Genomic DNA, 21,233 nt, shown 5'->3' on the forward strand with positions numbered 1-21,233 from the left:
GCAGTCCCTGTCTCATCTCTTGGCAGCTGGCAACCCTGTCCGTGGCGAACAGACCATCCCAATTGGTCTTTACGGTCTAATATAGTCTGGTACCGAGTAGATAGGCTAGATATTTATCATTGCTAAATATACCTCACTCGTCTCGATTAAAAAGTAGATAGAAATTAGTCTCTGTCACAGTGGCATCCGTACCATCTAATCCACACCAGCCCAATTCAAACCCACCAGGGCCACAGCGCCATAATAGACTCCTGGAACTGCTGGAAATCAATAGCCTATGGGCCATGGACCATCATCCCCTGTCTCACAGCCCACACTCCACAGCCCTGTCTCACTATCAGAAAGTAAAATCCAATGGGTGCACGATCTAGAACCCCCACGGAAGAACAGGGAAGTTTCCTCTTTTAGCATGCTCTGTGCTCTGTTCCCTACTTGTAAATAGTGACACTCTTCTACGGATCCAGATTGGCCGTGTTACTGTCAGGCTGTTTTTGGGCGACCGTCAACGCTGGTCCCTATCTACTACCTCTGTGCTCTGCAAACACAATAGCTTGAGATACACAGTTCAGTTCTTAAGGCTAAATACTAGAGAGCTGTTCAGCCATGTCGGGCATCGTTTCCACTGTTACACCGCCATAGGGACTGGCATCCGAGCGAGTCCCCCATTCACGTTATCGTGACTACATCGTTTCCCAAATGCCCAGGTCAATCAATCATTCAGATTTCAGACGCTACCGCTAACCACGAGGGATATCATCACACAAACCCAGTAAGTAAAAAAGAAACAATATAATGTAGAATCATCAACATATCCAACCTTCCCTCTCCAATCTATGCACCCTATGCCCCACTCACGCTCCTTTTGCTGAGGAAGCTTCGTCGGCCCGTCTTCTTCGAGTCCGGACTGTCCATCAGCTCCGGCGATGCATCATTGTTGGAGTGCGCAGTTCCGGGTCGCAGGCTAGATTCAGGCTGTGAGAAACTGCTCCGGATGCACACCACCCCGCTGCCGACCTTGACCTGCTTCTCTTGTCCGGCCACGGAGCCTTGGTCGTCCACAAAGAACAGGGCCTCGCCCAGGGTGCTGTCCGAGCCGAATGTCGCGTGGTCGACGACACGGACCTGGTACTGCGCGTCTGCCGTGGTGTTGTGCACTCGGCAAGTCTCGTGCGAGGCGTCGAACTGCACCGGACCGCCGCCACTGGCCTTGATGGCCTTAGTCTTGAGCACCTCCTTGGCACCCTTAGGACCGAGCGCTTTGATTATGACTCGGACGTTGGATGACGGAGGGTAGTTGCTGGCAGACACCACCGTGATCGTCGCCGTGCCGGTCTCCCCCTTGCCAGCACTTGAACCAATGCCGAGTCGGTCACCAAAGTGCGAAACCACACTTCGGGTTCGTGCGTGATGGAGTGAGTTGGGAGTCGAGCTTGGTGGTGTCGCACCGTCGACCAAGATCGCGGATGGTGTCTGGATTGCCTCCGTCTTCGCGGCTTCTTCGGGTTCCTCCGGGATCTCATCGCTCGATGAATCATCCCCCTTGAACCGCGACATGATGCCATGCTTCAAGAAAGATGCTCCCTTGATGACGTTGCCGCCGACAAAGCCGACTCCCTTGACGGGGGCGCCAACGATCTTGCCGGGTGTTGCGAAAGTGCCAGAGAACGTGGAGGATCCTTGACGGGACCGCATGACATAGTTTGACTTGAAGAGCAGGTTCAGACGGATGGCTCCCGACTTGCCGTCGAGTGTCAACGTAACCTCCTGGCTGTGGAAGGGCTCCAGCATTTCAAGATTGATGTCGGCACCGCCCAAGTAGTCGGCCTTGTCACCAAAGTCCCAATCGTACACGTCCACGCGGAATTTGGCGCCAATTCGAGATTTGATGGGAATCTCGAAGAATTCGTTCCATGCAGGGTGAAGGGTCTTCTTCTGCACCTTGGTCTTGAAGACTTCCTTGTCATCCAATCTGAATTTGCAGTACGGATCGCTGAAGCCATTGCGGTCTGCGGAGGGAAGCTCGGCGGCATCCAGAACATTCACACGAAGATTACCCATGTTGTTAATACTCTCCGATGGGTCAAGCTTCATCTTCACAGGGATGTATCTGGCACTGACTGTTACCTTGCTCACGTCCCCGTCGTTCGACCGGAGAACAAGTTCAGTGGGTGTGTACTGCGAGCGGTCAGCTAACTATCTCCAACGGAAAACAGGCTTAATCGGCGGTGAATATACCAAAATACGCTGCAGCGTAGGAAGTGTATCGCCAGTCAGCTTCGCAACTGTGTGTTCGTCGCTGTCGTCCTTGGCATCGTTCTTGTCCACCAGGCGAAGAGTGATCTTGGAGAATTCCAGTTCACGTACGAAAGCATCTCCAACTAATACTAGTCAGCCTCTTTTCCCTTGATTCACCCTCGGGGGACAAACCATCAACTAGCTTGGCAGCTTTTGAGCGGATCTTAGGCGTCGAGTATGACGGGAACATGTGGTCGTCCATCAGAACCTCCAACTGCACGTTCGATCGAGCAAGCTGCGCTTCGTGGAACTTGAACACCAAGAAACCAGATTCTGTAAATATGTAAGCATCCTGCCTCATAGATCACTAAAACGAAAGGAAATAGGGCTATGGAAGATACCATATTTAGAAATATCCTCTGGGCCAATGTATGTCTTGGGCACTTCCTTGATAGACCTGACGGACATGATTTCGGAGTCCCTGGCGGTTGAGAAGCTACCGCTGCGGTTGGGTACCTTGAGTTCATCACCATTAGTCGTAGTACCGTTTGTCGCAGCACCGTTTTGGCCATTGGTGGAGGATTTTGATGCCTTGGAATCGACGCTAGGGTTCTTGGAATGGGAGCTTTTGCGTCTGGAGTCGATACTCTTCCTCGCCCCTGGGACATCGAGACCTTCCATCTCCTCGGCTTCCTCTTCTTCCTCATCCTCAGGGTTAACCACAGGCACAGCCGGGTAGAATGCAACGGTGTAGTTGAGAACACCCTTTTCACGCTGGCCCAAGCGAAGAGGACTTGAGATGAGCTGCTTCTCGTCGTCGGTCTCGTACTCGCCGTTCTCATTCTCATGGACGTAGTCAGAAGCATTGATCTCAAATGAGCCCAGGCTGCGGTCAGTGTTGATCGACTCCTCATCCATAACCTCCAAAGTAAGCTTTTCACGCGCGCTGTGAATAGGGACATAGACCACCTCATCCCACTCAGGGTTGAGGTTATTTCGGAAAGTAACGGTACGACCCTTCATGATTCCAGACAGCAGAACCCTGACGTATGGATCAGACTTGCCCATCTTCTCCAAATTCCGCAGATCAGTTGCACTCTTGAAGTGGAAGCGCATCACACCAATAGGATCAATGTATCCAGCACTTCCAGACACGCCACCGATAGCAACTGGTTTCCACTGCAAGGTCAACTTGGCACGCCCAGTCTTGGCTCCGTGAAGATGGAACCAGTTCTGGCCCTTCTCCATCATCTTGAGCATATCGTTCAGCTTGATTTGATATGAACCAAGGATGGGATCCGTTCTGAGATCGCGATCGTCCTTGATAATCAGTCCCAGGCGAGCCGACTTTCTGTCCGTGATCAAGAATTCCTTGGAGTTGTCCTGGAAAATAGGGTTATTCGTGCGCTTCAGTTTCTTCGTGATGTGGATTTCCTTTCCGTTCAACAGAAGAACGCCGTAGGGGTTAAGTTGGCCAACTATACTTTTCGATGCATCAAGATCCTTAGCCTGCTCAACGGTAAACCGGGCAATACCAGTGTTTAGCTCCGGTGGGGGCTCAGTCTCGCCGTTCTCCAGCTTGCGGCCTTCCAGCACGGGGAAGAATCGAACATCGGCGTGAATTGCACCACGCGGTCTGCCGCTGGCCATGACTTCGAGGTAGATGCTTTCGTGCTCTGGCTGCTCTTCAAGCCTGTCCAATGGGAAAGTAGCAGTGCCGAGTTCTTTGTCCTTCCGGTACTCGTTCCAGTCGTATGGGATGATTGTGAGCGACTCTGCAAAGGAGGTGATAATAACATAGATCGTTTCTCCCCATCTCGGGCTATCCGTATCATGAACGGTCTTCGTGCGACCCAGTTCAACACGATTGTTGAGGGACACCACGGCGTAAGGATCGGGAGTTCCTGCGAACTTATCCGGGTTCTTCAACTGCCTAGCGCCATGGAGTGTCACAGCAACCACGCCGATAGCCTGGTCCACAGGATTGCCAGCCAGCATCTTGGCAATTTCGATCGGGAAGACATTGGGGGCGTACATCATGGGTTCCAGATTGCCGTGAATCTGCTCCTTGATGAAACTCTCAAGACCGGGAATGAAGTTGATGTCGAAGCCGAGAGTGTCGCCTCCGAGGGGTTTGCAAACATAGTCGATCTCCGGGCGCTCCAAGAAGCAGACATCAACACGCTCGATGTGAGGGAAAGGAATCTGAAGCTTCACCTTGACCCTCATGAGACCGCTGCAAGCCATGTCCTCAACAATCACGTCTAGACCTTTGCTCACAACACCTTTGCCAACTCTGACTTCCAAGACGATCTTAGGGTTGATCTTGTTCTTCAGCTGGCGAGCAGTCAAATCCATGACGTCGTTCGGCGTGAAACTGAATTTCCAATCCATAATGACAGTGTCGACTTCGGTTTTAGGATAGGTCTTGACGTGCTCCAATCGCGGAGGCTTGCTACCCAGGATAAAAGTCTTCAGGCGCAGACTATCAAGCATGGCAGGGGTCGAAGTGCTGAGAACCTGATCCACCGAGTTGATGATCGAGTCGCACAAGACGGGCGCATAAATGGGCCAGAATTTGACCAGGAAACTGTTGATCCATTCCAAGCTCTCGGTGTCGGTTTCCAGGCGTTGCTTGGCCATTTCACGGTTGACGTCGTCCCGGAAATTTCGTCGCAGGCGCCGAATCGATGTCCGATAGTACGTACTACACGCAGCCATGACAATGAAGATCCAGCCCAGTCCACCGCCCAAGACAGCAACGAGCCAGGAGGCTAAGCACGCAAAGATAATCACGCCGGCATTGTGATACCAGTCTTAAAATTGCTGTCAGAATGACGGTCATGGAGAAGACATGGGCATGGGGCAAGTTTCTCTCACCTCCGAAGAACTTATCATCCAGTTTGCTCTCCAGAAAGTCCTGGTGATCTAACAATGTACCCTCTGCCTTTTCTTCTTCGGTCTGTGGCTTTTCGAACTGCGGAGCCCATCCTGTCCGGTCGCGGGCCCATCGCAAATCATCGGAGATTTCCGCGTCTTCTTTTTTTTCCTCCTCGGGTTTCAAAGCTTCTTCCTTGATGAGGTCTGACGCCGATCTTGGAGGGGGCAAGTCATATTGGTCGGGAGTTCCGTCGTCCTGTGCGATGGATGTCATCATTAGGCGTTTGATCGTAGAATGAGGGTGGTGCTAGGAGCCTGAAGTGTACTCACAACGTCCGTAACAATAGCCTTCGCTTTGGGCTTTTTGTCATGGTGAAAACCCGGTGGTACTCGCTATGGGGAATGGCGAGAGAGATTAGCGATAATTTACCTACAAACCCATGGACACAATTAAGGTAAAACTCACTGCTGCTGCTGCTGCGGCTTTCTCTTCAGGAGAGGCGTCAGGATTGAATTGATACGCAGGCAAGCCAGCTTTCCTCGTTTCCTCGATTAATACCTTTTCTACCGCTTCTGGTCGGAGGTTAGATTGAGGGTCTTTGGAGGCCTCTTGCGCAGTCTCAATGGCTCCCTGCTGCCTCAATTCACCCTTTTGGTCCTCTACGTTCTGCGAGGCCATGGCTGCCTCCGGTCCGGGGAACAAAGCGGAAAGCCTCGGGTGAAGAATTCACCTACTACAAACCGTTAGAGAACCGCCAATGGTGGCCTTCTTCTCTTTGGGATTGTGGCTGATGAGGACAAAATATGCACTGATGAGCAAGGATAAGAGGGGGAAAGAAAAAAGAGAGAGAAAAAGGATCAACGAAAAATACACAATCCAAGGCAATAGTGTGTATTTCGGTTCAAGAGAGTTCGGGGGCGCTCAAGTGGGAGCATTGGATTTTTGGCGCTTAATTTCGATGGTTGCCTTCAGGAACCTCCGCAGCGGGGATCCCGAATCGGCGAAGCACGAAGTGCCAACGATGACGAGCTGAGATGGAGATGCACTTGGGTAGTGGGACTTGTTGCGTACCTTGGAACTGAGGCACCCACTTTCGGGAGGATCGAGGATAAGAACGGGCGAGAGAAGGGAGGCAATATTCTTAGTGTAAACTGTCGATTGTCGACGAGATGGGTTTATGATAAAATAATGCGAATAGAGATGAGTTTAATCAGACCAGGGCAACGTAGCCGAGGATTGAGTCGATTTAGAGCCACTTGCGTCAAAAATGAGCGCGGCCAGCGTACGGAGTATTGTAGATCGGGCCGGGAGAACGATGATGGGGGACTAAAGGGTAGAAGAGGCCGGTGATGGATGCCAATTGATTGGACAGGGGATGATCAAGATATAGAGGAATTTGGTATGGAGTACTCCGTACTCTCAGAGTAAAAAGGTAGAGAGATGTCTATCTATAGTCGATAGAAGCAGAAGTACGGAGGAGAAGAAAAGGGATCAGGCCAGCTAGCTTCGGGTCGTGACGTATCTGTCTACTTACTATCCAGAAAAAGGAGGATGAGCTTCCACGATCGATCTCCTTCCTAGTTCCTAGGTACCTTAGTTCTACTTTTTTTTCCCCTCCTCATTCGTTATTCTTTCTTCTCCTGAACGAATCATTTTTTGTGGAGACTTGAGACTATCAGTGATTAGCGTGAATTACGACAGCAGGCAGCTCATCGCCTTACTAACGATCTACGTTTCTTCCGAGTCCCGATAATTGTCCTCTAAATCATTAGTCCTTCTTATATCTACTGCTGAATACAGTTTCAATATGAGAATTAATATACGTCAAAGTGCTCAGTGGTATTTTAGGTAGCCGAATTCTTCAAGCCGAGGCATGTTGGCCCAGCTGCAAAAAGCCTGAAGGAAGCTTTTAGTAGAATGACTGCACCGCCACATTGTTAAATCCAAGCTAATCCCAAAGCAGGAATTCTGGAAGGCTAACTCGATAGTGCGCCACATAACACTCCCTCTAGTCTGGTACGACTATGACTACCTAGAGTACGGACTTTTACTCCGTAGACAGATACTGCCTCATCTCTTAGGAAGCTCCTTGTTCCTGTATCAGATACCGTCTCTTACCAATCAGGCAGCTACATACCCTAAGGGTTCAGCTGGCAAACCCCTCGCAGGAAATCATATCCGCACTGGTTTTTGCGACACCCTCAGTTTATCAACGTGGATGCCTGACTTTCGGCATCATGGACACAGTCATACTGGCATATTACACCTCATAATTTCAGACACTAAATTACAGAAGTGAAGTTCTGAATAAAGTTCCGTCACTCTCCTGTTGCCAGTTATCCTCCGTCACCAGCCACACCTCCTCAGAAGAAATATACAGGTCGGTGGTGTAACCCCAGTATCTCGGCCCATCTTGATTTTTGCCACGCAAGCTGACATCAAAGATAATACCTGGCTAGTGTCTTTGTTTGCACGTAGGCACGTAGCGTACATGTATTGAGCTGAATTGTCCTGCGGCCTGAGATCATTGTACAGAGTAGAGTACTCCGCGGGAAATGATATATATTTGGTTAACTCAAGCATGCATGGTTGAAACTTTGACCACGGCCACCCCAATCCTTCCAGTCCAATAAAAAATTTACAGAACTTTAAATCACTGCAGTGATTATGTTGTTCAATCATACGGAGTAAACACTACTACTAGCAGTTAGACATTGAAGATTGACTACACTATCGAGTTCAGTCCGTTGAAAAGGCTCATACTTACAGTAGTCTAAGTCTGAACGATCTACCATAAACAGACCAGTTGATAACTTGTTATTGCTAGGACTCCAGGAACCATTGACTGTCTTACATCCACCCATGGTTCCCAATAATGATGCGGGGGAAGACTTGCACCATAGTCGTCTGTCAGCCTGAGGCATTAATCTACTTCAGGCCATCCACGTGTGTGATGAAATCACAATCATGCATAAGCCAGAAACCTGAATATTGAGGCTTCAGCCTGGGCCCTCTCATAGACTGAATCATGGAGTTGAACAAAATAACCGAAGTGGGGGACCGGATTCCAGGCCCATGCGCTGGGATTGACTTTACAAGTTCAAGCTACTTATGCAGGCTAACGCGTTGGAGGTCCCAATGATCTGATGATTGTTTTCCCGTCTCATTTATAATAATACTGAGCCTAGATACTGCGTAGTGATGCAGTGCGCTATAGGCATTCCTCCGTACTATGGTAGTATTGCACGATGCACAGTAGGACAGGATGTCTTCCCTTGATGGCTTCACTTAAGATGGCAGCTCCCTCTATGTCTTTCCACCGTTTGTGGGTAGCAACTTGACGCCTTCAATTCTCTTATGAATGAGATATTCTCACCAAATGATAGTGGCGCAGGCTTGTCGGGATTTGACTTGGTGAAGCAGTTCAACTTGACGAATAAGTAGTTGTTGGCCGTCCCATGCTTATACGCTGATACGCTTTGCCTTGGCATCACCTTAGATGCCATTGGCAATGAAGCACTCGGGTGATCATGAGGTACTGGCGACTAGTCGATGCCAATGAGATACTTCTACTGACGATACCTGAAACTTTCAAGAACCAATTTAGACCAGGGCTGTCTGATGCAAAGCTAGAGCCGAAAGGAACTCCGTTTCAGCGCATATCATACAAGCCACTAGACGAAATCATATCCTTAACACTGATCTCATTCTCTAACCCTGAACAACTTGCTCATATCAAGAGAACAGGAGACCTTAAAACCTTGACCAGTCCCGAGACATAAGAACGCCAACGCTATGCAGACACAAATGACTTGGCGCAAAATGAGCGCGCCATAAATATGAGCAAAAAAGAAGAAATGAACGGTATATCAGCCGTGGGAGGACGTTCATTGACGACGGAAGCTCGTGCAACAAGCTAGAATCCGAGGGCCTTTTGCAGCCAAGGATCGAAATACTCGCAGGTCTCCGGACTCACGGCACCTCCAGGGACGCAGAGCTTGAAGACAGGGCATGGACCGCAAGGTACTTCGGTCATGCCGTTCGTCACCAGCTTGTCGCCCACATCCTCCACGTCGCCCTCTGGCTTCCGATTCTTTTCCATCTTTACAGCTGCGGGATTCTTGACTGATTTGTAGAATTGACCATTGTTCAGCGCAACAAGCTTCTTGTCATAGCAGAGCATCTCCAGCAATTGTATGATGCTCTCCTCTCCGAGCCGGACGGGTGTGATCCCACTTTCGTTCACTGCCGCAGTAATCATCGCGACTGTCGGATAGCCCTCATAGCCGGCAGGGTAAGGCAGGTATTTCTTCTCACCCGATTCCTGCTTTACCGAGGCACGCCCGTCGGCCGTTTTCAAGCGCTTGTTCCCGGTAGCAGGAACCTCATACCAGCTCTTCCGGCTAACGGTATACTCGATGAAGCCAGCGACCGTGCTGATAAAGTTCGCGTCCAGTACTCCGTCGGTAAACCAAGCACCACCCGTCACATCCTCACTCGGAGCAAGGCCGGCCAGCATATACATCTTCCGACTCGGAAACTTGACATTGTGGACGCTTTTGATGTAACTCTTCCCTTCCAGCGATTTGAGGCAACGATCTAAGATAGATTTGTGTAAGTTGGTCCGATTCTGGATCGCACGGACCCAAATGCCGTTGCGTCCTGTCGAGTGGATGACATTGTAGACTAAACTTTCGTCGGGGCTGAGATTCTGAAGCCTATGCAAGAAAAGAATAGGACGTTAGCAGCCGTATACATGGACTTGATAGTAGCCAACAGATAGCGTACTTCTCAGCATCTTCCCGAGAAATGATCTTCCATGCCAAACGTTCATTTTTGCCCTGAAGGAGGCGAAATAGTTTTTGGTCAACGAGCAGCTGTGTGCATTGCAGCAGAAGGGGTAGGTTATTCCTCTCGACGACACCCAAGCCCAGCAGGTCTTGTTGATAGAAGAGATGATCAGAGTCGTATCTCTTTAGACATTCGTCGTAAAGTTTAGATGCAAGCTCATTGATGGAGCTGCCAGAGGGGCCTGCGGAGGCCATTTTTGAGCCGTTGGTCACAGAACGAGAGAAATATCACCGGACAGCATTGAAAGCGAGCATTGTCAAATAAGAATGGAAAAAATTGAACTCCGCTAAGTGACGCCAACGGAAAACGACCAGCCAGAGCAACGAGGATAGCACGCGCAAGAATAGATGCACGTCCTCGGCAGAGTTCAAAATATTGCAGCAACGTGACTAACCACTACGTAGGAAAATGCGGCGGAGATGTTATTTTTTTGTTCGGCGGTCTTTTCCCCTCAACCCAGATGGGTTTAGGGCCAGTAAAGCTCCAGAAGGCTTGGCATGAACTTTGCCTCAGGCATCCAATGACTTCCTCGGAAATTTCCAGAAGCTCCAGCGGGTAGAGCTCATTAATATGGGCCCCAGCTCTCTCTCGCTTTGCCCGTCATCTGCTGATTCTCTACCGCAATTGTTTCCAACCAGCTCCAGCGTACCAGTTTTTGACGAAATCTTGCAGTATGGCTGACGCTTTGAAGGCAGAGGGCAATAAGGCCTTCTCTGCTAAGGACTATCCTACAGCTATGTACGTATATGTATTTACGCTACCCCGCTCGTCTGAATGAGGCTGCACGGGATTCACGAGAAGGAAAGACTAACCATTCTCTAAACTGGAATAGTGAGAAGTTCACACAGGCTATTGAACTTGAGCCTAGCAACCACATTCTATACTCCAACCGGTCAGCGGTCTACGCTGCGCAGTCAGATTATCAGAAAGCTCTGGACGATGCCAACAAGGCCATTGAAATCAAGCCGGACTGGTCGAAGGGTTACAGCCGTAAAGGAGCCGCTTGCCGTGGACTTGGAGACCTCTTGGGTGCTCACGATGCCTACGAAGAAGCTCTGAAGCTCGATCCTAGCAACGACCAGGCTAAGTCCGGTCTCAACGCTGTGAAGAGAGCCATCGATGGGGAAGCTCGGGCCGACGGTGTCGACCCTGCCGCTGGTTTGGGTGGAATTTTCAACGACCCTCAGATGTTCCAGAAATTAGCCAGCAACCCCAAGACCTCCCACCTTCTCGCAGACGCCGACTTTATGGCGAAACTCCAGCGCCTTCAGCAAAACCCCAACAGCATGAGCCCGCAGGAGATTCAGGATCCCCGTTTCTTACAGGTTATGAGTGTGCTGCTGGGAATCGACATGAGCTTTGGAGCTCCCCCGGAGGCCGCTGGTTCCTCTCAGGCTGCTGCGGAAGCTGAGGAGGACGTGCCGATGCCCGATGCGAAGCCCGCTGCTGCCGAAAAGAAGAAGGAACCCGAACCAGCACCCCAGCCTGAGCCTGAGCCCGAGGATGAGGAGACTATTGCGAAGAAGAAGGCCCAGGAAGCTGGTGACGCCGAGAAGAAGATCGGCAACGACTTCTACAAGAAGAAGCAATTCGATGAGGCTATTGAGCACTACAACAAGGCCTGGGAGCTCAACAAAGACATTACATACTTGAACAACATCGGTGCCGCCAAGTTCGAGAAGGGTGATTTCCAGGGTGCCATTGAGATCTGTCAGAAGGCCGTTGAAGAAGGCCGCGAACTTCGGGCGGATTTCAAGGTCATCGCCAAGTGAGTTTTGCAGTCCCCGTCTTTTCGTCTGACTCAGCTAACCGTTTGTCTTCAAAGGGCCTTCGCGAGAATCGGTACCGCTTATGAGAAGCTTGGTGATTTCACACAAGCTATCGAATACTACCACAAATCCCTGACTGAACACCGCACTCCCGACGCTCTCACCAAGCTCCGCAACGCGGAAAAGGCCAAGGCCAAGGCCGAGAAAGAGGCGTACATCGACCCCGCCGAGGCAGAAAAGGCTCGCGAGCTCGGCCAGAAGAAGTTCCAGGAGGCAGACTGGCCTGGTGCTGTGGAGGCCTTTACCGAGATGACCAAGCGTGCTCCTCATGACCCCAGAGGGTTCTCGAACCGTGCCGCTGCCCTCATCAAGCTTATGGCTTTCCCTCAGGCCGTTCAGGATTGTGACGAGGCTATCCGCCGTGATCCCAAGTTCATCCGCGCCTATATTCGCAAATCTCAGGCTCTGGTTGCCATGAAGGAATACAGCAAGGCCTTGGATGCCTGCACGGAAGCCGCAGAGCAGGATGACGGAACCCACACTCGGGAGATCGATCAGCAGCAGCAAAAGTGCCTGGAGGCTCAGTTCAGCGCTCGTGCTGGCGAGACGGAGGAGCAGACCATGGAGAGAATCCAGAACGACCCCGAGGTAAGTCACTTCAGCCCGTTCCATTAATTGGTACAGTAGTTCTAACGTGCTGCAATCAGATCATGTCGATCCTTCAGGACCCAGTCATGCAGAGCATCCTCCAGCAGGCCAAGAGCGACCCTGCTGCCCTGCAAGAACACATGAAGAACGTCCAGGTTCGGACGAAGATCCAGAAACTCATGGCGGCTGGTGTCATTCGTCTCGGTCGGTAAACGATTCGGACTCTAATCTCGGAGATATGATGGAAATGACCTGCAGATACTCTTTTGCGAGCTTCAAAATTGTCCTTGCAACGGCTTACCGTTCCCTCAGAATTTGTGATGAGGTGATGATGCATGTTTGTTGTACGCTCTAGTTAATCATGATATGCTATGAACATACCAGTGCTTCTTAATGCTTCTGTAGCTCGAAGATTTACACCAAGTACATCTAAGCTCAACCTACAGGGCCGCCTTCGAATTGTATTACAGCAGTTGCTATCCCGTCAGGAAGGAGACAGTTTGTTCTTGCTATCTCGCATGTCGTAAGGGGTACCGTTTCATGAGGGTACATGTGATGGGTATATGTACAATAAAGTAAGAAGATCGCATCGTGAACGCCAGACCAGAGAATTAAGCCATAACAGCAGAGACCAACTACTTGCCCAAGGTTGACTTGCAATGTGGGCAATACCAAGTTCCCACCGGCTCCCTCGTCAAGCCAACACACTTCCAATGGAACCACTCGTAGGGGCAATTGTCGTTATCACACGCAACCATATCTCCATGACTGACACTGCGGCAGGTACAGTAGACCTTGGTATCCTCGTTGCCCTCCTCTTCCTCCTCTTCCTCGTCAACGTCCTCATCCATGCGTCTAGAATCGCTGGCGTTGGAATCCGAAGCTTCGGCACTGCTGAGGAGCGAATCGTCCTCATCTTCATCGCCGCCCGCCGCAGACGGTGACTTCTTGGTCGCACCGCTGAGCTTGACACGACCACTCGCGCTGGAGGAGCGTTTCGTCGCTTTACCGTGGGCCTTGATCTTCTTCAGTTGTTGATGAGGCGCGACTTTCTTAGTGGCGGCCTTCTTAATTGCGCCTGTTCCGCGCGGCCCGGCGCTGCCTGCGCGACTGGAAGCCGGTGTGCCTACCTTGGGCGTGCCGGGGCCCAGGGATGACTGCCGGAGATTCGAGGACGCAGCGGGAAGAGTGCCCAGTGATGCGTTGAGCCGGCGACGCTTGTTCTCTACCGCTCCCGCCGATGACTCGCGTTGCCGGTGTTGGAAGTGGGTTGTGCCAGACGGGGTTGCTGGAGCTGAACTGCGCGCGGCGCCTTGCGTGGCTAATGCGGCTGAACTTGTAGACCGGGCAAGTGACTGGTTGAGCCGTTGTGAGATGCCCAGTAAGGAGTTGGTGTTGCCTGAGGTGGGTTGCAGGGGGGAAGAAGTAGTATCAGCGGTGGTTGCGTCGGGAAAGAAAATCTTGGGCGGATCGCGGTACTGGTCTTTGTTGTTGAAAAGGGAAGGCAGAGGCGGATCATTTGGGAGCACGCCATCGTTTTGTAGATCGCGTATCTTGACGTCCAGTTTCTTGATCTGGCGATCGAGCAGGATGCATGCTTTCTCGCTCAGCTGTATCTTCTCGTCCTGTAACTGTTGCGCCCTGTCCAGATTCTGTAGAATCACCTTCGAGTACTGCTCTTCTTTGGGGTTCGGCGTGAGACTGCCATTGAGTTTGATGAATTTCTGTAAACTGCTGTCACGAGAATTGATGGTCGCGCGACAATCCTGGATGATTTTGTCCTTGGCCTGGATCTCTTCCATCAAGTGGTTGATTTCTGCTGGGAGATTGGCCACATCGTGGACGAACTGCTCCAACACGGAGGCACAATCCTCGGAACCATGTGCCATGTGTGACTGTATTGTTGGGTCTGATTTTGATGGACCTATGCTGCGGTTTCGCGCAGCCTTCGTTGTTTTATGATCGATTGGGCTCGGTACAATGATCGAAGGTTGGTGGCGGAAGTGGTGACTTTGGCAGTGTTACCGCCTAACTACATAAGACCCCAATCTTAAGATTTGCTGACTAAGCTCGCCCTGCTGGCCGAGCGGGTCTTTTTGCTTCTAATCTTGTTGCGCTTCTACACTCCCAAAGATCCATCGTTGGTACGATTCCGTCTGCGGGGGTTGAATTTTTTTTTTGTTTATACACGTTTGTCAAACATGCAGTGCCTTTGTCTTTGTCGTCTTAATTGAAGTAAGGCCTCAATCCGTAAGATCGGTTGCCCTAGATCTCTTTGTCTGTCCATCCCTCAGCTAGATTCATGCACTTGGATGATTCATCTGTATAGACAAAGCCAATGAACTATGATTCTCTTTGTGCGCAACATTAGTAGGTACAAGGCAACGCCATGGGATATAAACTGCTCGATACCCCTGCATCAAGCTCTTCTCTCCCAACTTTTCTTCGTTATCAGATGCAAATTGTGTCCGTATGACGTCGCGTGCTTCATGACAACTACATAAGGGTGCAAACAGTGCAAACCGCTTCTTATTTCGTTGATTCCCCGCGCTGGAGGATTGCCCGGCAAACGGCAACGGACTTTTTGCTAGCCCTATCTGATCTTTAGTGACTTTGTGACGCATATCGCACGTTGAGATCTCATCCGGATGCTGAATTTCTGAGCCCTTGGAAATCCAATTGAGGTGTGCAGCCGATACAGTTGTCCACGATGGGTCAAGAGACGACCCCTCCGTGCCCGGAGGGCATTTTCTCCCTTCTGGATACAGATTTGTATAAGCTGACCATGCAATGCGCTATTCTGAAATACTTTCCTGATGTTCGTAAGTTTTGGCTCCGGACATACAGCCTAGAATTGCTTTGATCGAATTTCTTGCGCAGATGTTACATATGGCTTCACGAACCGTACCCCGCAAATGAAGTTGACGCGGCGTGCTCATAAATGGCTTCTGGAACAAATGGACAGTATGTGAATTTGTTCTACTCTCAGCCTGTGAGATTTTGGTATTGACTCGTCGCCCTGGATAGGGCTCGCCAATGTCCGCGTGACGGATGAGGAGATTGCTTTCCTGAAGAAGCAATGCCCGTACTTCAACCATGCCTACCTCGGATATCTGACTACGTTCCAACTCAAGCCTTCGGAGCAGATTGACATCAAGTTCACACCTGTACAAGATACGGGTAGCGATGACGACTTGGGAGATATTGAATATATGGTCAAGGGGCTGTGGGTTGAGACTATCCTTTACGAGATCCCACTGCTCGCCCTGACAAGTCAGGCGTACTTCAAGTTCACCGACAAGGATTGGGATCATAGCAACCAAGAGGAAAAGGCCTTCCGCAAGGGCTGCACTTTGCTCGAGAACGGATGCGTCTTCTCCGAATTCGGCTCCCGACGTCGACGTGATTACCATACCCAGGACTTGGTCATGCAGGGGCTATGCCGGGCTGCTGAAGAGGGAAAGCGACAGGGTTGGAAGGGCGTCTTGTCGGGAACCAGCAATGTTCACTTCGCGATGAAGTATGGCGTGACTCCCATTGGTACCGTGGCCCACGAGTGGTTCATGGCCATCGCTGCCATCACGGATGATTACGAGAATGCGAACGAGCTGGCTCTCCGCTACTGGCTCGGATGTTTCGGCGAAGGGGTATGTATCAGGCCCTCCTTAGACGACGCAGACAAGGCCACTCATAATTTATACTAGGTCCTCGGTATCGCCCTCACCGATACATTTGGTACCCCGGCTTTCCTCGACGCCTTCCGGAAGCCGATCCCTTACCATACCAGCGCAGGTGTCGGTGCCGTCTCCACAACTGCATCGGGAGCGGGCACAACAAGCGAGTCGCAGCCTCAGAGCGAGGCCGAAACCAAACCTCCCATCACCGCTCCCCTCCACGAGAACGACTCCCAGCATTCTCCCAAGACATATGCGCAAGTCTACACAGGCGTCCGTCAGGATTCCGGTGACCCAACCTACTTCGTCAAGATGGTCCGCGACTTCTACGACAATGAAGGAATCAAAGAGAAGAAAACTGTCGTGTTTTCAGATTCGCTGAACATCGAGCACTGTCTCGAGTACAAGACCATTGCCGAGGAGGCTGGCTTCGTCCCTGTCTTCGGCGTGGGGACCTTCTTCACCAGTGAGTTCTGTCCCATCTAGTCCCAAGTCCGCAGCTCCACTAACCCTTCGACTTACAGACGACTTTACCAATAAATCTGACGGCAAGAAATCAAAGCCACTCAACATCGTCATCAAGATCGCTACGGCCAACGGCCGCCCGGCCGTCAAGTTGAGCGACAACATGGGCAAGAATACGGGCGACAAAAATATGGTGCAAGAGGTGAAGAAGAGGCTGGGCTATATCGAGCAATACTGGGAGGAAGGGGATGAGAGCAATCGCTGGGCAAAGCAGAGGTAGCATATGCTGCTGTTGTTTAACGAGATGAACCAGCTACTGTACATCTTGTACATGGAGATACGAATCTGGGATAGATTGGAGGTACAACTAGACTTAGATGATTGATGGCGATAACATGGCTACATATTTCTTATACAACGACGATGAACAGGCTTTTTTTGGACGATGCTTGACCCGCAGCTACATACAACAGAACGAATAGTAGTAAAACATAATATGTATCGGTAATCATGTACAATCCTACAAAGGGGACCATGGATATCACAAAAGTAGCATAAACCAATACACCGGTTCGAAAGGAAGTCGACCAAAGAAAATCATCATCATGTAGGACGTCGTTAATATGAATCAAGAGCCAGACCCAAATCCCTGTCCAAATCGCCAGTGATACCGCCATGGCTACGGCTTGCCGAGCCTGTCCCTAAATACTCTGGATTTAGCTCTGTGCCTCCGAGAAGTTCGCCTGCCCAGTCCACGTCGAGTGCCGGGACTGAGGAGATATTCGGGTCTGGAGGCACAAAATCGGGGAAAGAGTCGATGTCAATGCGCAGCAGATCTGCAGGGATGAATGAGCTGATTGTTTGAGGCGAAGGGAAGTTGTTGAACTGGTCGTCGAAATCATTCGTAGGGGTAGGTTGCTGTTGTTGCTGGTTCGTGTTTTCGGGTTCATTGTGAGATCGGGAGATCGAAGTGGCAATGCTGGCTCTGTTCGTTTGGAAGGACTCAGCGCGGTGTTCTTTGCGCTGCGCGTCCAACTCGGACCTTTGCTCGGGGTTAGGTTCCATGAAGGACCCTCGCCGATCTGGTGAACTATCCTCTGGTGAAAAAGCCGTATGCATGTTTGAGTCGATGATTTGTCCGCGTAATGGCGGTTCGGGGGGTTGCAGCTGGTTGATGCTAACATTGCTGTATTCCATGATCTTGAGGAAAGTGCCAACACTATCGGACTGCACTTTGACTGCGGCCTCAATGTTGGCGACTTCCATGTCCGCGGCGGGATAGAGATCCCTCAGCCCCCGAAGAATCTGGATGCACCTTTGGAAGTGGTGGAGGCTAGTTTCTCGGAGGGTGGGGTTGTTGGACATGATATTTGACAGGTGCGCCACGGCTGCTGGTATGATCACAGTGACACCAGACTGAGGGAGGAAGCGAGTCAGATTTAACTGATTGAGCCCCTGTATAATGTGTGTGATTCCTAAAGCTGCATCGTGCATCTTCGATCGCGCAGTTTGCGTTATTTCAAGGCGCGATTTGCCCGGATCCCGGCCATAAGCCCACGGCCTGTGCAGCGCGCTTATGGTCGCATGATAAAGCATTCTTAGCATGGCGCCATGAAGGAGAAGAACGTCTTCTCCATCCTCGAAGTTGGTTTTGGATGCGGGAATGTATTGCGCATCCTTCGGCAGGGCGCTGAGCCACGAGTCCAGTCTTTGGCTGCATCGAGCCAGCTCAGATTCCGACGCCTGCCGCGGAACAAGCGTAATGGTGGTCCTATTGGTCACACCGAACTGGCATTGAGAAGTTGTGTATTGCGCAAATAGTACCCGGCCAATGCTCTGGCAAAGCTTAGCTTTTTCAATGAACATAGTCGCTAGACGTTTCTGGTGGGACACATCCTCAAGTTGACGGCAGCGAAATATCTCAATCACGGACGGATGGAACGGTTCAAAGTCAAAGTCGTCCAGTCGCAACATCGGAACGCTACTGGTTCCTTCATTGATCTGGGTTGGTCGCCTTAACCCCATGGCAATAAGACGGTCTCGACAGTACAAGCTCCACCACAGGCGGACCCGTAACCGTTTCATTCTGGGGTCCATGTCGGACGTGGTTGGATCTCTGTTCAATCCTATAGAGTGGGCCTGCGTGTTGCATATCCCTATCCAATCCCAGATGTCTCTTTGTGGGTTGTTGACGTGATCCGACCAATATGTCATTAAGAGGAGGGTCTGCAAGATGGCGATTCGATCTTCTTCACAGTCGAGCGAATAGAGCAACTGGTGTAAAGGATTAGACACGAACGGGACCTTGACCCTGTCCTGACAGCGTACATACCCTTAATCGTTCATAGAAAGCATTGCGTGCACTCTTTCGTGTCGTATAACCAGCATCTTGCAGATGTTTGAAATCCACGAATGCCGTGGCAACAAACATCACTGCCTGAAACAAGAGGAGGCTGATGTTTCCTTCCGGGTCATTTTCCGCAACGCATCGCAGGAACTCTTGCAGGTTCAGAACCGGCATGAAACTGTGCACCCATTGAATATAGCATCGTAGCAGCTCATTCCGCAGTCCGCTCTCGGGAATCGAAAGTGCACCTCGGAATCTCAGGAACTCCAGGTCCTCCGATGATATTCGACTGGGCAGTGGCTTTAAAAAACGCGGTTCGTCATCGAGGATCGCGATGAGAGGGTCAAAATCCGGGTCAATAAGATCTTGTACTGTGGAGACCATGTTGGCCAGCGGAAGGGTATGTTGCACAGCGGGGTTCCCAGCTGTCCGCCGACCTAGCGACGGTTTGGAGTCGAAGAGCCATGGCGTGCGGGCATCATATCCCAGAAGGTTGCTCTTGGTGGTGTTGGGGTTCTCTGCATCAATGTCTACGTTAGACAGTTTGCGTTTGGTGGTTACCATCCTGAGGGAGGTAATTTGGATACGGCTGCACTTGCAGCAAAACGATGAGATCTGATATACATGAACCGGATCTCAGCGGATTGAGAAGAGCGAAAAAGGGGATCGATGGCCTTGTCTATGTTCTAGGTCTGCACATGATCACATCCTGTACAGCTATCTCCCCGGGCCCCGGCCACTGGAGTAAAGCGGCTTTCGGAGTTTGTGCGGGGTTTTTGCGGGGATATGATGCCTCTGGCGTCTTGGCGATATCAACGTTGAGTTATTGGTCTAGATCGACGGAATTGTTTCTCAATGGAACGCTAGAGAAAAGATAGCATCATAGCACAGGATACAAAGACTATGCGTTCCAATGCTTGTAAAAAATCATATTCGCTGGGCGCTCTGACAGAGGCATTGGAACACTACAGGGAATGCTGGAATCGTGTGCTACCAAATAATCTGAGGCACACTACCAGTCTTCACTTTCAGGAACCTTATCCTGGAGAAGGCAATGAAGACACGAAGATGTGAGTCCACTGATGTTCCTGGTCACAATCAGGGAGCAATGCATCTTCTCGCCAGCAAAGTTCCCTTGTCTTTCTACGGACATGCTACCTCCATCTTACTTTTCCGAGGACTGAGGGTCAGATCAAAAATGTGACAAGCAGTCAAAGGCGCAAATGTCATATGCAATAGCAGATCGCATGTAGTTAGACGGAGACGGGGGGATGAGCCACTGATAATCGTCGAATAAGAGAACGGCGCTGCTCGAGGACCATGTTTCGAAAACGAATTTGCTGTCCTTTGATGATGATGCAAATTTGGTACTTGTGAATGATTTTTTGAGTTACCAAGCAAGATTGGACAGCACAGCCCTCGCACCACGATGTCTATCAGAACGCCATTTGATATTCAAAGCAGAAGCTGAGTGATCCGAGTATTCACCCAAAAGACGTATGCCCACCAAAGCGCAAAATATAGTACATGTAGCCGTTAAATCAAGGCCGGGACAAAATATGATATAAAGAAAGCGGTCCCATCCGTGTCATGATCGAGTGGGTTGTCGATAACTCTGCGGCCTATTCTGGAGGTTTCAAGCCGCGGATGCCCAGGATTTCATCGGAGTTTGTTCACAGACTGTTCCAATCAGTTTCTGTCCCGAGAATGGTGTTGAAGGCCGTGCTAGAGAGCAACAGCGTGAAGTATGCTTCGACTTACGGAGGGAGGAGGAACTCGCTGAGGCTGCTGTGAAGGAACGCAACGCCGGCCTAAGGATTTCGAGCGTTAGTCGTGATCCTTCCGAGAAGGCTTTCGAAAAGAATCATAGGATAAGAGGCACTTACACCGAAGACCAGAAGGCTTCTGACGATGGTGGCATTCTCGGGCGCGGTCAGCTCTTCATATGCAGCTCCGAAGAAGCCCTTCTGGGGGCGACCGGAGTTGGCAGCAACGACACGCTGGTTGGGAGCCATGATGTGATCTGAAGGTGAAGATGGAGATTTTGTAGCGTAATAGCTTAGAATAGGGAATGGCGATCAGGGAGCAGACGTTAGAGGGTAATTGATGACCTGCGGAGGAAAACGCCGCTCCGAGAAATCTTTCAAGTGCTCAACTCTTGGCATCACTAATTGCGTCTCTAGCTTGTCCTGGCACCCGTATCTCCTCCAAAGTAGGTTGCGCGACCGATTGTAAGGAAAGAGATTACAAGAATACATACTCAAAAAAGAGCCTAATAGTCATCTTGGGAGGCCGACTGTAACTTTCGTCTTGCTATATTGCTGGTGCCTCCAGATTTGCTGCCTCGTCCTTTGCAGGAAAGT

At 50.7% G+C, this 21,233-nt stretch overlaps 6 protein-coding genes across 6 annotated transcripts; 2 read left to right on the forward strand and 4 right to left on the reverse strand.

The window, feature by feature from the left end:
- Positions 1-840: 840 nt before the first annotated feature.
- Positions 841-5,794, reverse strand: ALT_2873 (uncharacterized protein PYUK71.03c; the record flags this gene model as incomplete). Its single annotated transcript, XM_033559121.2, has 7 exons — positions 841-2,175; positions 2,236-2,378; positions 2,428-2,568; positions 2,637-5,051; positions 5,116-5,371; positions 5,446-5,508; positions 5,582-5,794. The coding sequence occupies 7 exons, from the start codon at positions 5,792-5,794 to the stop codon at positions 841-843; spliced, it is 4,566 nt and encodes a 1,521-aa protein (XP_033415012.1).
- Positions 5,795-9,032: 3,238 nt separating this feature from the next.
- On the reverse strand, positions 9,033-10,161 carry ALT_2874 (RPC34 RNA polymerase subunit family protein; the record flags this gene model as incomplete). The annotated part of the gene is made up of 2 exons (XM_033559120.2): positions 9,033-9,834; positions 9,905-10,161. 2 exons carry the CDS (start codon positions 10,159-10,161, stop codon positions 9,033-9,035), a joined length of 1,059 nt encoding a protein of 352 aa, XP_033415011.1.
- A 479-nt stretch (positions 10,162-10,640) lies between these two features.
- Positions 10,641-12,596, forward strand: sti1 (Hsp90 cochaperone STI1; the record flags this gene model as incomplete). Its single annotated transcript, XM_033559119.2, has 4 exons — positions 10,641-10,705; positions 10,800-11,735; positions 11,793-12,384; positions 12,444-12,596. 4 exons carry the CDS (start codon positions 10,641-10,643, stop codon positions 12,594-12,596), a joined length of 1,746 nt encoding a protein of 581 aa, XP_033415010.2.
- A 423-nt stretch (positions 12,597-13,019) lies between these two features.
- ALT_2876 (putative PHD finger domain protein) lies at positions 13,020-14,273 on the reverse strand (the record flags this gene model as incomplete). Its single annotated transcript, XM_033559118.2, has 1 exon — positions 13,020-14,273. The coding sequence occupies one exon, from the start codon at positions 14,271-14,273 to the stop codon at positions 13,020-13,022; it is 1,254 nt and encodes a 417-aa protein (XP_033415009.1).
- An 821-nt stretch (positions 14,274-15,094) lies between these two features.
- ALT_2877 (nicotinate phosphoribosyltransferase) lies at positions 15,095-16,803 on the forward strand (the record flags this gene model as incomplete). The annotated part of the gene is made up of 5 exons (XM_033559117.2): positions 15,095-15,206; positions 15,265-15,348; positions 15,412-16,031; positions 16,089-16,524; positions 16,583-16,803. 5 exons carry the CDS (start codon positions 15,095-15,097, stop codon positions 16,801-16,803), a joined length of 1,473 nt encoding a protein of 490 aa, XP_033415008.2.
- A 338-nt stretch (positions 16,804-17,141) lies between these two features.
- On the reverse strand, positions 17,142-19,434 carry ALT_2878 (transcription factor domain-containing protein; the record flags this gene model as incomplete). Its single annotated transcript, XM_033559116.2, has 2 exons — positions 17,142-18,797; positions 18,856-19,434. 2 exons carry the CDS (start codon positions 19,432-19,434, stop codon positions 17,142-17,144), a joined length of 2,235 nt encoding a protein of 744 aa, XP_033415007.2.
- Positions 19,435-21,233: the final 1,799 nt, after the last annotated feature.

The sequence above is a fragment of the Aspergillus lentulus genome, assembly GCF_001445615.1.
Source record: "Aspergillus lentulus DNA, contig: Alt05, strain: IFM 54703, whole genome shotgun sequence".
Classification (NCBI taxonomy): domain Eukaryota; kingdom Fungi; phylum Ascomycota; class Eurotiomycetes; order Eurotiales; family Aspergillaceae; genus Aspergillus; species Aspergillus lentulus.